This window comes from Phacochoerus africanus, chromosome 2 (assembly GCF_016906955.1).
Source record: "Phacochoerus africanus isolate WHEZ1 chromosome 2, ROS_Pafr_v1, whole genome shotgun sequence".
Classification (NCBI taxonomy): domain Eukaryota; kingdom Metazoa; phylum Chordata; class Mammalia; order Artiodactyla; family Suidae; genus Phacochoerus; species Phacochoerus africanus.
This window is the reverse complement of record NC_062545.1, coordinates 237,995,618-238,012,788: the sequence shown is the minus strand read 5'-3', so window position 1 is coordinate 238,012,788 and position 17,171 is coordinate 237,995,618. Positions and strand designations below refer to the sequence as shown.

The 17,171-nt window shown below is 39.3% G+C and overlaps 1 protein-coding gene and 1 pseudogene across 5 annotated transcripts in view; both read right to left on the bottom strand.

The window, feature by feature from the left end:
* The window catches only part of UNC13B (unc-13 homolog B), a 240,564-nt gene that overhangs the window by 149,091 nt on the left and 74,302 nt on the right, over nt 1-17,171 (bottom strand). For all 5 annotated transcript variants that reach the window (XM_047767856.1, XM_047767851.1, XM_047767852.1 and 2 more), the window contains exon 7: nt 9,153-9,210. In XM_047767856.1, coding sequence (XP_047623812.1) covers nt 9,153-9,210 — 58 coding nt within the window. The remainder of the gene's footprint in view (nt 1-9,152; nt 9,211-17,171) is intronic.
* Nucleotides 4,757-5,735, bottom strand: LOC125120102 (40S ribosomal protein SA-like; annotated as a pseudogene).

Sequence of the window (17,171 nt, the reverse complement as noted above, 5' to 3'; positions counted from 1 at the left end):
CATAAACAAAAAATATGAAATAGAATATGTATAAGTGAATCAGTTCACTATACATGAGAAATTAACATAACATTGTAAATCAACTACACTTCAATATTTTTTTTTTCTTTTTATAGCCACAGGGGTTGAATTGGAGCCACAGCTGGGGCCTTTGCCTCCACCACCACCACCACCACCACTACCACCACAGCAACACTGGGTCCCAACCGCATCTGCATCCTACACCACAGCTTACAGCCACACCAGATTCATAGCCCACTGAGCAATGCCAGGGATCGAACCTACATTTTCATGAAGACGACATCAGGTCCTTAACCCATTAGGCCACAATGGGAACTTCAAAAAAAATTTATTTTTTATTTTTTTTATTTTAGGGCCACACCTGCAGCATTTGGAAGTTCGTAGGGTAGAGGTCCAATCGGAGCTACAGCTGCTGGCCCACACCACAGTCACAGCAACTCAGGATCTAAGCTGGTTCTGCAACCTACACCACAGCTCAGGCCATCACTGGATTGAACCTGAGACCAGGGATCAAACCCACATGGAGTCTAGTGAGATTCTTTTCCACTGTGCCACAATGGGAACTCCTCAAATAATTTCTTTTTAATGTTAACTTGCAACTCAAAAAAAAAAAGAAAGAAAGAAAAAAAAGGTTCCATGTGATAGAATACCAGAAGCAGCAAGCTATATCTATTGTGGATAAAAGTGGTTGACCAGAGCAATCTCTCACATCCAGGAAGTGGACTCTGAAAGAGTACTTGAGGTAACTTCTGGAGTCAAAAATTCACTCCCAATGAGAGAGCAGGCATTCACCTACCCAACAGAGGACAAGAAGAATCAAGGGTATCAACCAGATAGGCAGCAGCAACCAAGAGAAAGGTTCAAGACCTCTCCTAGGAGGACTGATTTTGTTACTTTTCTTAGAAAACAAACATCTTCAAAACGTTAATGTAAGCCTTACCTGTCCCTAAAGACTGCTCCAAATACTTAGTGTGAGAATAAGACACTGCAGTGAAGTGACTCCTTATGGCATATATATGTCTTTGTGTAATGGCATTCGCTGAAATATCCCAGAACACCTCTAATCTTTGAATTTTAGTACACAGAAAACACTTCTGAGACTTCTCTTAATCCTGCTCAAGGGACTCCATGAAAGCCAGAGTTTCACTCTGCTACTTCTTGAGAGCCCAGGACTCATGCTGCTGCATGTGCAACTTATTGGAGAACAGGAATCTCAATGAGGGAGCCCATTGGGCTAGACAGAGCACTCAGCCATTTCCTCTTTGGGGTCTTACTGCTCACCAGTACTTTAACCCAGAAAATAGATACAAGGTCCCAATGTGTCTACTCTGGTCACTTTCCTTCTAGCCTCTCAAGTCAAGGAAGGCTTCTCTTAGTCAGGAATAGGAAGATTAAGGTGAAGCTCTCCTTCTTCCCATAATATTTACTCAAAACATTTTCAACATTCCCCTTAAGTCCTAGGCTTTCAGTTACTAAAGCCAAGAAGACTATTTCGTCAACTCTCTGCCTTCCATATCTTTCCTTGAAGTAATGGGAACAAGACAACCTAGCTGTCTGAGCTGGTAATAATAGAGGGGATAAAAAACATGCAGACATAATATAATGATCATCCTATGACACATCTATACATATCACAGTTATCAAAGGAGACTAAAATATTCTAAGATAAAAGTGAATACAGAATATCATTACTGAATGTTTTTTTTTTGGTTTTTTTGTTTTTTTGTTGTTGTTGTTTTTGTCTTTTTGCTATTTCTTGAGCCGCTCCCTCGGCATATGGAGGTTCCCAGGCTAGGGGTCTAATTGGATCTGTAGCCACTAGCCTACACCAGAGCCACAGCAACACGGGATCCGAGCCGCATCTGCGACCTACACCACAGCTCACGGCAATGCCAGATCGTTAACCCACTAAGCAAGGGCAGGGACCCAACCAGCAACCTCATGGTTCCTAGTCAGATTTGTTAACCACTGCGCCACGAGGAGAACTCCCACATTACTGAATGTTAAATTCACCTAAAGAAAACAATGGCAAGAAGCATATACTTCACCCTAATACTTTTAAAGAATCCCATCATTTTTCTGGCCACAACTAGAACAAGGACTCAATTACTCCACCTCTCTTGTTAATAACCTTAACTATTAAAAGTAGTACACTGTTAAATATTTAGAAAACATAAGAAATGCAAAAGGGGGTTAAAAACTCATAATCCCACATATTAGAGACAATTTGGTTAATATTTCAGAGCTTCTCTTTCCAGATATCTTCCCTTTAATTGCACAGATATATTTACAATAAGTGTTTTAGTCTGCTCAGACTGCCATAACACAATGCCCTAAAGTAGATGGCTTAAACAACATACATTTATTTTCTCAGTCGCCGGTGGCCGAAAAGTCAAAGTTCAAGGTTCTAGAAGGGTTTTCTAAGAACTCTTTGCCAAACTTGCAAATGGCAGTCTTCTTGCTGTATCCTTACATGGCAGAGAGTACACTGGTGTCTCTTCTTCTTTTTAAAAGGGGACCAGCCTTATCAGATTAGGCCCCACCCTTATGACATCATTTAACCTTTTAACTACTCTTCACAGGCACTATCTTCAAATACAATCAAATTGGGAGTTGGGGCTTCAACATTATGTATTTTAGGGAGATATAATTCAATCCATAGCATTCTACCTCCCCCCTCCATTCACGTACTTACTACATTCATTTCATCCCATCAGCCCCAGAATTCTTAACTCATTCTAGCATCAATTCTAAAGTCCAAAATCTCTTTTAAGTAGCAACTAAATTCGATATGAGTGAGAATCCTGTTAAGATTCATCCTGAGGCAAAATTCCTCTCTAGCTATGAACGTGTGAAACCAAACATGTGCTTCTAAAATACAATGGTGGGACAGGTGTAAGAAAGATATTCCCATTCCATAAGGGAGAATAGAAAAATGACAGATTCCAAGCAAGTTCAAAACCTAGCAAGGAAAATTCCCATTAGATCTTAAGACTGGAGAGTAACTCTCTTTGGTTCAATAATTCACATTCCAGGTCCACTGGAGTGGCAGCATCACCCCTACAGCTCTACAGTGTGGCCCTGGCGCCACGGCTCTCTGTAGTGGCCACCCTCTGAAAAAAAAAAGGAAAGTTCTCGGTCCCCTGGGCCTGTGCTGAGAGTGGCAGCCCTGATATTCTCTGAATCCAACTTCTGGGTCATTCCTCCATTTCCTCAAGAATAGCACATTTTTTCGGGAGTTGCTGTTGTGGCTCAACAGTAATGAATTCAACCAGTATGCATGAGGACATGGATTCAATCTCTGGCCTCACTTAGTAGGTTAAGGATCCAGCATGATCACAGCCATGAGCTGTGGTGTAGGCCACAGATGTGGCTTGGATCCTGTGTTGCTATGGCTGTGACACAGGCCGGCAGCTACAATTAGACCCCTAGCCTGGGAACTTCCATATGCCACAGCCCTAAAAAGAGGACAAAAAAAAAAAAAAAATAGCATACATTTACTGTAAAGTAACTCTATGATGTGGTCTTGTAAAATCAAAAAAACCCAATAGTCTTCCTTCATTCCATTCCTCTTTGTCCCCTTTAGCTGAAACTGGCATTGTCTCTGCTGGTTTAATTCCATATCTATTCCTGGCTTCTCCTGACGGTTAAGTCCATGATTTGTGCCCGTGATCTCTTTAACATTCTCTTCAGAACAAGATCTTTCATTTTTCACAACATACAGGCTAAAAATTTCCTAATCTCCAAGTTCTGGTTCCTTTGTATTTAATGATTCCTTCTTCATTTCAACCCTCTCCCCTTGTATTTTATTATAAACAGGAAGGAAGACCCGAGCCACATCTTCAATACCTAATTTAGAAATCTCTGCTAAGTATTCAATTCAATCACTTACAAACTCTACCTTTCACAAAACTCTCCAACAATTCAGTCAAGTTCATTGCCACTTCATAATAAGGATCGCCTTTCCTCTAGCTTCCAATAAAGCGCTCCTCATTGCCATCTGACACTTCTCTAGAAGAGCCTTTAACACCAATATTCTGCCAAGAGTCCCTTCACTACAACCTTGGCTTTTTCTAGTAAAATACCATGGTGGATTAAACAACAAAAATGTGTGTCTCACAGATTCAAAGGCTGGGGAGTCCAAGATCCAGGTGCTGGCTGATTTGGTCCCTGATGAAAGTTCTTTTCTGGCTTGCAGATGCCTTTTTGCTATGCTATCACACAGAGAGCTTGGTTGTCTCTTCCTCTTCTTATAAGGCTATCAGCCCTACCAGACTAGGACCTCAGTTTTCTCTCATTTAACCTTTATCATATCCTCATAGGCCCTATCTCCAAATAGAGTCATACCGGAGGGCTAGGGCTTCAACATATGAATTTTAGGGGTATGCAATTTCGGGTATACAGCGAAAAGTCTTAAATTATATATGTACATATGCATATACACACATATACAGAAATAAGAGTTTTGTATTCTCTTTTAGTTTCATGAAAATTTGCCAAATACATTATTCAAAGCACAATATTCAAATCTTACAACTATTATCATTTACTGTTTAACTATTAAGTCATTTTCAAATTTTGCCACTTCAGTAATTTTGCAATGAATATCTTTATACACAAGATATTCTTTTCTTTTCTTTTTTTTATCTTAGAAACTTTATTTTCCATCCATCCATTTCTATTTTAAGAGTCTATGGAAGAACTTAAGAGAAACTTTATTTTCCATCCACCCATTTCTATTTAAGAGTCTATGGAAGAACTTAAGATCACTCAGTAGCTGTTCCTACCCATTTAGTGGCCTGAGCAGTGGGAGCTGCAGACCAGTGGTAGGCTGAGCACTCCAGTCTTCAGTAGGGAACTGATGGATGGGCACAGAAGGCACCTGCACGCCTCTGGATCAATCTGCCATCTCATGTTGAGTAGCAGTGAACTCAGGAGTTGGAGCAGTCCATTCACCCTGAAATTCCTCCTTGGGTCACAGCCTTCTCGGCAGCTGCCTGCTCTTCCTTTTCAATCTCTTCAGGATCTCTGGAGAAGTAAAGATGAGGCATGACTTCCCACTGGTGTTCACGAGAGATGGTGCCAGGCATGCGCAGAACTTCCCGGGCGAGCATCCACCAGATCAGACCACTGAGTGAGCTTCCTTGTTGTTTCATGGGATGGCTATGTCCACATAATGCAGAGGAGAGTCTGTGTTACACAGAGCAATGGTAGGCAGGTTAACGTAAGAGACTTCTGTGAGATGCTGGTGGTCAGCCCTGGGATCAGTCACCACCAGAATCTTGCCTCCCAGAAGGCCGCCTGGATCTGGTTAGTGAAGTTTCCAGGAGTGAAGCGGCCAGCAATAGGAGTGGCTCCCAGTGGCAGCAGCAAACTTCAGCACAGCTCGATGGCCAGTATTCCTGGAGGATATGACACTGACATCAGCTGGATCTTCAGTGGCAACAATGGCACGAGCCGCCAACAGAAGTTTCTCCCAGGTTCTCTTCAGATTATGATATAGATGCTATCATTTTTCCTTCTTTACATACACTGTGCCATTTGGAAGTCAAGGTTGGTAACACCTAGGTGAGTTCTTGCTGCAAGGAATTTGAGGACATCCTCCTCTTTCATTTGCAGGACATCAAGGGCTCCGGACATTGTCTAAGTTTCCCTTTAAGTCATGATGGGAATCAAGAACAACGCTGTATGGACCCCCATCTGGGTAGCGCAGAAAATTGTCTACTTTTTTTTTTTTTTTGTCTTTTTCTAGGACCACACCCACAGCATATGGAGGTTACCAGGCTAGGGGTCTAATTGGAGCTACAGCTGCCAGCCTACACCACAGCTACAGCAATGCCAGATCCAATCTGCGTTCACGGCAAAACTGGAACCTTAATCCACTAAGCAAGGCCAGGGATCGAACCCACAACCTCATGGACTCTAGTCAGATTCGTTAACCACTGGGCCAAGACGGGAACTCCAGAAAGTTGTCTACTTCTTATTAAGTATACATTTCCAGAAATTCAAGTTCCAAATCAAAGGTTATGAACTTTTAAAGGCTCTAGGCACATATTGCTGAAAGCTTCCCAGAAACCTGTATTAATGGATACCACCATCTACACTAGACATTATAATTAAAATAAAGTATATTTAACTGGAAAAAAATCCAGTGTCATAAGTTATTAAAAACTTAAGATTTTTTAAATTAGTAGTCAAAGAGAGTAAAGTGTCAGGAAAACCAAATAAAACATGTGATCTTTGATCAGCTGGTGCAGTGGTGGGGGAGGAATTCCCTTCATGGCTCAGTGGTTAACAAACTTGACGAGGATGTGGGTTCAATCCCTAGCCTCGCTCAGTGGGTTAAGGATCCAGTATTGCTGTGGCTGTGGTGTAAGCCAGCAGCTGTAGCTCCAATTTGACCCCTAGCCTGGGAACTTCCATATGCCACGAGTACAGCCCTAAAAAGCAAAAAAAAACAAAAACAAAAAACAAAAAACCTATGGGAAAATTCAGGCTTTCTTAATATAGACCATACATTGTATAAATGTTAAGTTTCCTGATTTTAACAGTGGTTATTTTGGTTATGTACACTGTTCTCACTCTTAGGGAACACATGCTAATATGTCATAAGTCTGCTGTTATATTCAAATGATTCAGAAAATACATGTGTGGGAGTTCCTGTTAAGGCACAGTGGAAATGAATACGACTAGGAACCATTAAGTTTCGGGATTGATCCCTGGCCTCACTCAGTGGGTTAAGGATCCGGCATTGCCGTGAACTGTGGTGTACGCCACAGATGTGTCTCAGATCCTGCGTTGCTGTGGCTGTGGCATAGGCTGGTGGCTATGGCTCTGATTTGACCCCTAGCCTGGGAACCTCCATATGCCTCAGGCAAGCCCTAAATAGCAAATTAATTAATTAATTAATAAGAAAATACATGTGTGTATTTTTATGTATGTGTATACAGAGACAGAAAAGGAGGGGTAGAGAAGAAGAGGAGCAACTGTGACAAAACGTTAATTAGTGAATCTAATAAAGGGTAAATGTGTGTTCACAGTACTGTTCTTTCAACTATTCTATGAGTTTAAAATTTTTCAAAATAAAAATATATTAGGGAGTAGTTAAAAGATATAAAAAAGATTTTCATATAAATAGTAAACACATGAAAAATATATGAGCATTAATAAACTTGCTGATTATATAGCCTTTTATTTCCTCCTGCCCTCCAGTCATTTACTCTTTAATCACTTGAACTGCATTTCATCAAATGGGCCCAGGAAGGAATGGGAAGAGAAATCTCAATATTCCATTTCACTTCCCATTAGCAGTCCTGGAAAAAATTTAAAAGATTTAAAACATCAAATTTTTTTTTAATTTTCAAAAAAAAGTGAAAATTATCTCATTACAATACATTTTGGAAATGACCTATATAGACTTTAATTCACAACTTGGTCTTCGATTTAGATTCTTTTGATCTCCTATTACCCTAAATGTATGCTAAATCCTAGTTCCTAGATGGAAAAAAATAAGTAATAAATCATATGAAAAATAGGTTTTCTGTAAATAAAGAAATAAGTTTGACCTCTGCCAGTGGTCTTACTTTTAACAGGAAAAGTAGCCAATAGAATAGAAGGCAACCAATGGATTTACAAAGCATGAAGGAGGTTTTCCTTTTTAGAAAAAATATGAAGGAAGGAGTAGAACACAGTGGTTTGATACATGGGTTCCAGCACCAGATTGCCTATATCTGAATATTTACTTCCATACTTACTATTTGTATTGTCAAATAACAAAATCTCTTTATGCCTCATCTTAAAAATGAGAATGACAGTAAAATCTATGTCTAAGGGTTATTGTGGAAATTAAATAAGTTAGTACATTTTAGCTCTTAGAGGAGCATCTGGCTGGCATACTCTAAGACCTCAAAATATGTTAGCTGTTATGGTTCTTATCGTTAACTAGTATTATTACAGTAACTACTACCACTATCACCACCACCACCACTTTCAACCTGCAGCTGATAAGTTTAGCACTGATTCCGAAACACTATAGCAACATAAAAGAAACACAACCTACGTAAATCCACCCCCACAGGTTGAAAAAGTGAAAGAGAAGTGATTCCAAGTCAGTTCCTTGGTGTCTCTTCAAGCTGTTCTGAGAGAAACTGAGAAGATAACCAATATATAACGCAGAGCTCATTTCAAGAAGGAATCTGTGTGGTCTAGAAAAATTAATCTGGAGTTCCCGTCGTGGCGCAGTGGTTAACGAATCCGACTAGGAACCATGAGGTTGCGGGTTCGGTCCCTGCCCTTGCTCAGTGGGTTAAGGATCCGGCGTTGCCGTGAGCTGTGGTGTAGGTTGCAGACGCGGCTCGGATCCCGCGTTGCTGTGGCTCTGGCGTAGGCTGGCAGCTGCAGCTCCAATTAGACCCTAGCCTGGGAACCTCCATATGCCACGGGAGCGGCCCAATAAATGGCAAAAAGACAAATAAATAAATAAATAAATATTTTTAAAAAATAGAAAAGTTAATCTCAGAAGAAATAAGTTCTCTCACTAAGATTTTTATCAAATTTTATTAAAGCTTACTATACTATTTATTAGGTATTGAGCCAGATGTTAGGACTACAAAATGGAAGATTCTATGCCATTAAAAATTTGGTGTCTTTGTCAAAGAACTATACAAAGATTATACAATATGAGGCAATACGATATAAATATGTACAGGGTACTATGGAAGCAGAGGAAAGACCTAAGCTAGACATGGCAGAAGGAAGAAATAGTATAAAGATTTCCCAAAAGTGGTAACATTGAAACAGCCTTAGAGAATAATAACAGATATATAGGGACAGACTAGGAAAAGTTTTTCCTCCAAGGGTAAATCTGACAAATGGAGAAAAAAGAACACCACTGCCCTGCCTACAGTCACAAAAAAAACAACAACAAAACAAACAAACAAACAAACCCATCTCTTCTTAAAGCTAAAGAGCAAATAGCCATTGGCGGTATCAGACTGAATGAGGTGTGTTTCTGGAGCATCTTCTGTTTATACATATCACATCTCTACCCTCCTTAACTCAAAATAAGCCATATTTGGAGACCTGACAGAAAGCTGTGATTAAGGAGATTCAGAGACAAGTTTCTCACTTACAACACTGGGCGGCAGCAGTAGGCAATTGTTTCCTCTGGCTTTCTTCTTGGCTAGAATACTAGAAGCAGAAAGGAGAAAAAAAAAAAAAACATATATAATAAGAGGCCCAAGTAAAGAGGAAAAAAAAAAAAGGCATAAATACCTATAAAAAGGTTTCACATTTAATTGAAGTCAAATTTTTTATCAAACAGAAACAGATCATCCTGCTACTGATTTCCCTATGTGATCCTAACATACAAGGTCAGACTATCAGATATGGCATTGGCCCAATGTGACAAGACTAAAGCAGGATAGCAGAGAGGCTGTGCTGACCAAAGGCATCTGTGAACAACTCCAGCTCTGCCAGCAGCTGTAGAAGGCTTAGTCTTCGAAGCCTTACAAAACTCAGATGACTTTTCCTATGGATAATGTATAGATTTCCCCATTTGGGTGATGAAACTGAAAACCTCTCTGAGACTGAGTTTTCTCATTAAAAAAAAATAATAAAGTTTCTTCCCTCACAAGGTCATGTGGGCAGTAAAATAACTTAAGTATGTAATAACAACATCTGATATTTACTAAAGTTCCTTTCCCAATTATACTCCAACCTCCCCAACACAAACCACCACAAACCCCAACAAAATAACAGAGTACTGAAGCCATGAAAAGAAAGATGTATAAAAGTGAGCCTCGTTAAGTTCAAGTCTTAAAGATGGGCAGGATTTGGAAGGTAAAACAAAAAGAAAAAAGTACAAACAAATTAACACAGATACACAGAGTCTGGAAAACAAAGTAGTTTGGTTCAGAACTCAGTGGAGGATTGGAAAAACACAACATGGTCCAGCAACTTGCAAATATGAGAGCTTAACTTTTCATCCTGACTCTGCCATTTATTAATAATCTGTGAGATTCTAGGCAAGACAGAGTTTCTTTAACACTGAATGAGTCCTTCATTCAACTGATATTTCTTGAGTGTCTATATCGTGCAAGGCCTTGTTCCAGGCACTGGGGGAAAGCGTTTGTAAATCATGGTAAGGAGTTTAGATTTTATCCTAGTGTATCAAGAATCTATTTAAAGTTTTAAACACCAGGGGGATATGACTTGATTACACTTTAAAAATCACTCTGACTGTTCTCTAAGAACTGTAGGGAACAAGAGGGAAAATAAAACTAATTATTACAATTATCCTGTTGAAAGGTGATGGTGGCTTATATATGTGAATTAAAGGAGGGCATTTCAAGTGGTTAGATACAAAATACAAAACACTTTTTGTATATAAATACACTTTTATATGTAAAATACAAACAATAAACTGCATTACATCAGCAGTAGACACCACTATTACTACTTCCATTAAGGGAGGGATTAGAAATCAAGCACAGGGAGTTCCCGTCGTGGCGTAGTGGTTAACGAATCCGACTAGGAACCATGAGGTTGCAGGTTCGGTCCCTGCCCTTGCTCAGTGGGTTAAGGGTCCGGCATTGCCGTGAGCTGTGGTGTAGGTCGCAGACGCGGCTCGGATCCCTCGTTGCTGTGGGTCTGGCGTAGGCCGGTGGCTACAGCTCTGACTCGACCCCTACCTGGGAACCTCCATATGCCGTGGGAGCGGTCCAAGAAATAGCAAAAAGACCAAAAAAAAAAAAAAAAGAAGAAGAAATCAAGCACAATTTAAACAATATAATAGTATTAATAAACCTGTCACTCATAAAAATGTTCAAAACTTTTTGGAGGTTAAGCAACCCACTCCAAAGAAACAAACAGACCTGGTTATTATAATAACCATTATAAATAATGATTGATTGTTATAGGCAATACACAGGTATAAGTGTGAGGAAATCATAAAACTTTAAGCATTAAGTTAGAAGAATTCAAACTTGATAGGTGAGAGTAAACATTTCCAGAAGACATATTTAATGAATCTTTTCCATGTCCAAAGCAGAAAGCTGAAGACCAACTAGAGCCTAATTAATAATATTGAGAAGAGAAAAAAATTTATAAAACAAAAAATAAAAAGAGTACAGGTAAGGAAAACTACAATGGAATCTCATTTATGAACACAGATGCAAAAATCTAAATAGATTACCAAATCATATTACATTTATCCATCATAAATGTTTAATATCTCTATGTGAATATTAATGTAGATGTATGCCTATGTATGTATGTTGATAAGCTATATGTTCATATATCATGACCAAATGGACTTTAAACACAAGGATAGTTCAATATCTAAAAATCTATTCATATAATTCACCACAACAACCAGATTAAAGGAGAAAAACTATGTGATATCTGTAATAATGCAAGGAAGGTCTTGATAAAATCCTTTTACGTCAAAAATTCTTAAAAACTAAGAAAATAGAATTTCCTTAATCTGATAAAGAATATCTATCAAGGCGTTCCCCTTGTGGGGCAGCAGAAACAAATCCGACTAGGAACCATGTGGTTGCAGGTTTGACCTCTAGCTTCGCTCAGTGGGTTAAGGATCTGGCGTTGTCATGAGCTGTGGTGTAGGTCACAGATGAGGCTTGGATCCTGCGTTGCTGTGGCTGTGGTATAGGCCAGCAGCTGTAGCTCCGACTTGACCCCTAACCTGGGAACTTCCATAAGCCGCCAGTGTAGCTCAAAAAAAAAAAAAAATTAAAATCTACAGCAAACATCATACTTAAAAAAGCACGCCCTTTCAGGAAAGAGACAAGGAAAAAGACAAACCTCCTCACTCACTTTCACTATTAAAAATCACAGGATGGGAGTTCTCATTGTGGCTCAGCTGGTTAAGAACCCAACTAGTATCGAGGAGAATGCAGGTTTGATCCCTGGCCTTGCTCAGTGGGTTAAGGAGATGGCATTGCCACAAGCTATGGTGTAGGTCGCAGACACAGCTCTGATGCAACCTCCTAGCCTGGGAACTTCCATATGCCACCAATGTGGCCCTTAAAAAAAGCGGGGGGGGGGGGGGGGGGGGGGGGGGAGGAAATCACAGCATGTTTTACACAATGAGTTTTTTTATTAACACCACGCTCTAACCAACTGGGCAAACCAGCCAGCTGCCAATGGATTTTGTAAAATAAGGAGTCACCAAAAGCAAGTGAAGTCTTAGAAAATCTCTAGCCAAGAGAAGCCTAAGGAGACATGACAACTAAGTGTAATAGTGTCCTGGGTGGTATAATGGAACTGAAAAAAACCCTGAAGTAAAAACAAAGGAAATTTGGAAAAGAAAAAAAAAAAAACAAAACTAGAGTTTTTAGTTTTATTTATTTTATTTTTTTAATAATAAGCTAAATAATAATAATAATAAACTAATAATAATAAACTAAAAATAAAACTTTTAGTTAATAAAATACATTGATATTGGTTCATTAATTGTAATAAATGTACAATACTAATGTAAAATGTTAATAATAATAAGGGAAACTAGGAAGAAGGTGCAGGTATGATTTGATATTGAAACTACCTATAATAACTGCTTAATATTTTTGTAAACTCAAATGTTCTAGAAAACAAAAGTCTGTTAATAAAAATATACATGTAAAATTTTCACTTTAAAAATAAGACACAAGGAGTTCCCGTCATGGCTCAGTGGTTGGTGACTCCGACTAGGAATCATGAGGTTTCAGGTTCAATCCCTGGCCTCGCTCAGTGGGTTAAGGATCCGGTGTTGCCATGAGCTGTGGTGTAGTTTGCAGATCTGGCATTGCTGTGGCTCTGGCGTAGGCCGGAGGCTACAGCTCCGACTAGACTCCTAGCCTGGGAACCTCCAAATGCCACAGGTGCGACCCTGGAAAAGACAAAAAGACAAACAGACCAAAAAAAATAAAATAAAATAAAAATAAATAAATAAAATAAAAATAAAAATAAGACATAAGGATCGGAAAAAGATAAAAACTTAACCACTTAAAGATACAAAAACTTAAACTTAAAAACCCAAAGGAATCTCTAAACAAATAGAATTAATAAGAGTTGGTGAATAAGATCAATACTAAAAAAATTGAGCATCAAATTTATATGTACATATGTAGCAATGACCTATTAAAAAATGTAATTTTTAAACATATCATTCACGATGATTAGGAATAAACCTAACAAAACAAGTGTAAAATCTGCATGGAGGAAACAGGGTATCCCCCTATAGCACATCTTATCTTCTGAAACTTAACTATATTTAATATTTCCTGCTTATTCTGTCTCTTCCCATTTGATCCAAGAAGATAGGAATCTTTGTTTTAACTGCTGATGTATACTAAGCACCTAAAACAGTGGCTGGTACATAGTGCTCAATAAGTTATTTGGTGAATAAATGATTGAATGAATGCTATCAACAACGAGAAATGAAAATTAAAATTATAATGCTCTAAATTCATTATATTAGCAAAAATTTAAAGTCTGATAATAGCAAGTATCAGCAAGGAGATGGAGAAACAGAAAAATTGGAATATAAATTGGTATAATTATTTTATACACAATTTAGCAACCTCTAGAAAAGCTGAACAGCGCATATTCCACAACAAAGCAATGCTATTTCCAGGTATATATCCAGAGAATCTCCCACACATAAACACACAGAAACAGGCCCAAGAATGTTCACTGTAACATGCATTTATAACAGTGAAAACCTAATTTTCCATGAGTAAGAAAAGTAACAAATGGTGATAAATTTCGATTCTGTCAAGTGGTAGATTCCTAAACCAGTCTTGACTCAAGAGGCTGCTATGTATGGGAACTGTTGCACACCACAGGAAAAAAAGATATGACTCTGAGCTGTGTTTTTAAAAGGATTTTGCGGAGTTCCCATCGTGGTGCAGTGGTTAGCGAATTCGACTAGGAACCATGAGGTTTCGGGTTCGGTCCCTGGCCTTGCTCAGTGGGAACCTCCATGTGCCTCGGGAGCGGCACTAGAAAGGGCAAAAAGACCAAAAAAAAAAAAAAAAAAGGATTTTGCAACAAGTACAACCAAATTTTGATAATCACTGAACACTGGAGATGTGTACATGTTTCATTTTTACTCTTCCCTCTACTGTTATATTTGTATAAAATATTTTCATGACAAAAACAGAAAAAGCGAAGAACACAGAAGCCATCTTGAAGTTTCCATTAACCAAAGATGAGACTAGTACAAGAAGAGGAAAGATTGCATTGATTGAAACACTAATATCAAAATCTATAAATCTATAATGATATGCCACTTTAAAAAAGAAAACAACTCATCCATCACATTGAGACATTGCTTACGTAACAGCTCATTATTTTGAAAACTGCTGAAGAGAATGTTTTCCTTGTAGATTCTACCTCAAGTAAACCAAATAGCTGGTGAGATAAAGTTCTGTCTTACAGAAAAATAGTTAATAAAAGTTAAAGCGATAATATAATTAGAAAATCATCATTGTGCAACCCTAATAAAATAATGATTCTTACTGCTAAAACCATTAGGTAAAAGGCTGATAGGATCACTTTAAAATGGATGAAATAAGCTGATACCAACTTGAAGCCACTGTTTAATTTTTTTTTTTTGTCATTTTGCCTTTTCTAGGGCCACTGCTGTGGCATATGGAGGTTCCCAAGCTAGGGGTCTAATCAGAGCTGGAGCCACTGGCCCATGCCACAGTCACAGCCACAACCACAGCAACGTGGGATCCGAGCCGCGTCTTCGACCTACACGACAGCTCATGGCAACACCAGATCCTTAACCCACTGAGCAAGGCCAGGGATTGAACCCGAAACTTCATGGTTCCTAGTCGGATTCGTTCACCACGGAGCCATGACGGGAACTCCTCCACTACTTAATTTTAAAATCACTAAGAGGGGAGTTCCCGTCATGGCGCAGTGGTGAACAAATCCGACTAGGAACCATGAGGTTGCGGGTTCGGTCCCTGCCCTTGCTCAGTGGGTTAACGATCCGGCGTTGCCGTGAGCTGTGGTGTAGGTTGCAAATGCGGCTCAGATCCCGCGTTGCTGTGGCTCTGGCGTAGGCCGGTGGCTACAGCTCCGATTCAACCCCTAGCCTGGGAACCTCCATATGCCGCAGGAGCAGCCCAAGAAATAGCAACAACAACAACAACCAAAAAAAGACAAAAAGACAAAAAAATAATAATAATAAATAAATAAATAAATAAATAAAAATAAAATCACTAAAAGGGAAGTAAGACTCCATTTGCCTACCAAAAAAAAAAAGGTAGAAGAAGAATTTAAGAACTTCAATCTAAATCTCAATCTAATCTTCAAACTACTAGATACAATGTTCAGTTTTTAAAAAGTAAGAAAGAGAAATATGGTAAATAAAACCTTGGGGATAAAATCAACCAAATACAGAATATGCAGAATTCTACAAACAAATGAGGCAAGAGGAAATAGAATAAAAATGGTTTAAGAAACATAATAACCAAACATGTACAATTTGTTTGAATCCTGAATTGAATAAATCAACAGGGAAAAGATGTCTTTGAGACAACACAGGAAATCTGAACTCAGGTATTGGATGATAATAAGAAATTATTAAGAGCTAACACCTCTCCACCTGAAACTATTTCAAAAAATTGCAGAGGAAGGGATACTCCCAAACTCATTCTATGAGGCCACCATCACCCTGATACCAAAACCAGACAAAGTCTCCACAAAAAAAGAAAACTATAGGCCAATTTCACTGATGAACATCGATGCAAAAATCCTCAACAAAATACTAGCAAACCGCATCCAAAAATACATTAAAAGCATTGTACATCATGATCAAGTGGGATTTATCCCAGGGATGCAAGAGTTCTTCAATATCCGCAAATCCATCAGTGTGATACACCACATTAACAAGCTGAAGAATAAAAACCATATGATCCTCTCAAATAGATGCAGAAAAAGCCTTTGACAAAATCCAACACCATTTCTGATAAAAACCTTCAGAAAGGGGGCATAGCAGGAAGTTACCTCAACATAATAAAGGCCGTATATGACAAAACCACAGCTAATATCATTCTCAGTGATGAAAGCTGAAAGAATTCCCACTGAGATCAGCAACAAGACAAGGATGTCCGCTCTCGCCACTATTATTCAACAGAGTTTTCAAAGTCCTAGCCACAGCAATCAGAGAAGTAAAAGAAATAAAAGGAATCCAAATTGGGAAGGAAGAAGTACAACTATCACTATTTGCAGATGACATGATACTATACCTAGAGAATCCTAAAGACTCTACCAGAAAACTGTTAGAGCTCATCCATGAATTTGGCAAAGACTACAGATACAAAATTAATATACAGAAATCAATGGCATTTCGGAGACATGATGAAGATGGTGGAATAGAAGGACTGGAACTCAACTTCTCTCCTAAAAACAACAAAACTCACAACTAAAGACTGAGGAATCTCTACCCAAATGGACTGGAAACTTTAAAAAAGATATCCTTCCAGAAGAAAAAGAGGAGGCCACATCAAGAGGTAGGAGGGGTGATTTCGTCATATAAACAACCCCATACCTCCTGGGTGGGAAGCTCCACAGGCTGGAAACTAACTGGTTCACAGAGACTCACATACAGGAGTGAGAGTTCTGAGCCACACATCAAACCCTCATGTGCGGGGACCCAGCACTGGGAGAAAGAGCCCCTGGCGCATCTGGCATTGAAGGCCAGTGGGGCTGGTGCACAGGAGCTCCACAGGACTGGGGGAAACGGAGACCCCATTCTTAAAAGGTGCACACGGACTTTCACATGCACTGGGTCCCAGGACAAAGCAAAGTCTCCAAGGGAATCTGGGTCAAACCTGACCGCAGTACTTGGAGGACATCCTGGGAAAACAGGGGTGAATGTGCCTTGTTGTGAGGGAATGACATTGAAGGCAAAGCTCTGGGGAATATTCAGCAGCTGTGCCTTTCTCTGGAGGTGGCCATTTTGGGAAAATCTGGCCCCACCCTCTGTCAGTCAGCACTGAGAAGCCCCAGGGCAAACAGCAATCCAGGTGGGATCACAGCCCCATCCCTCAGTAAACAGGCTACCTAAAGACCCCTCAGGCACACAGCTGCCTCTAATCCCATCCAGAGACTAAGCCCCACCCACCACAGAG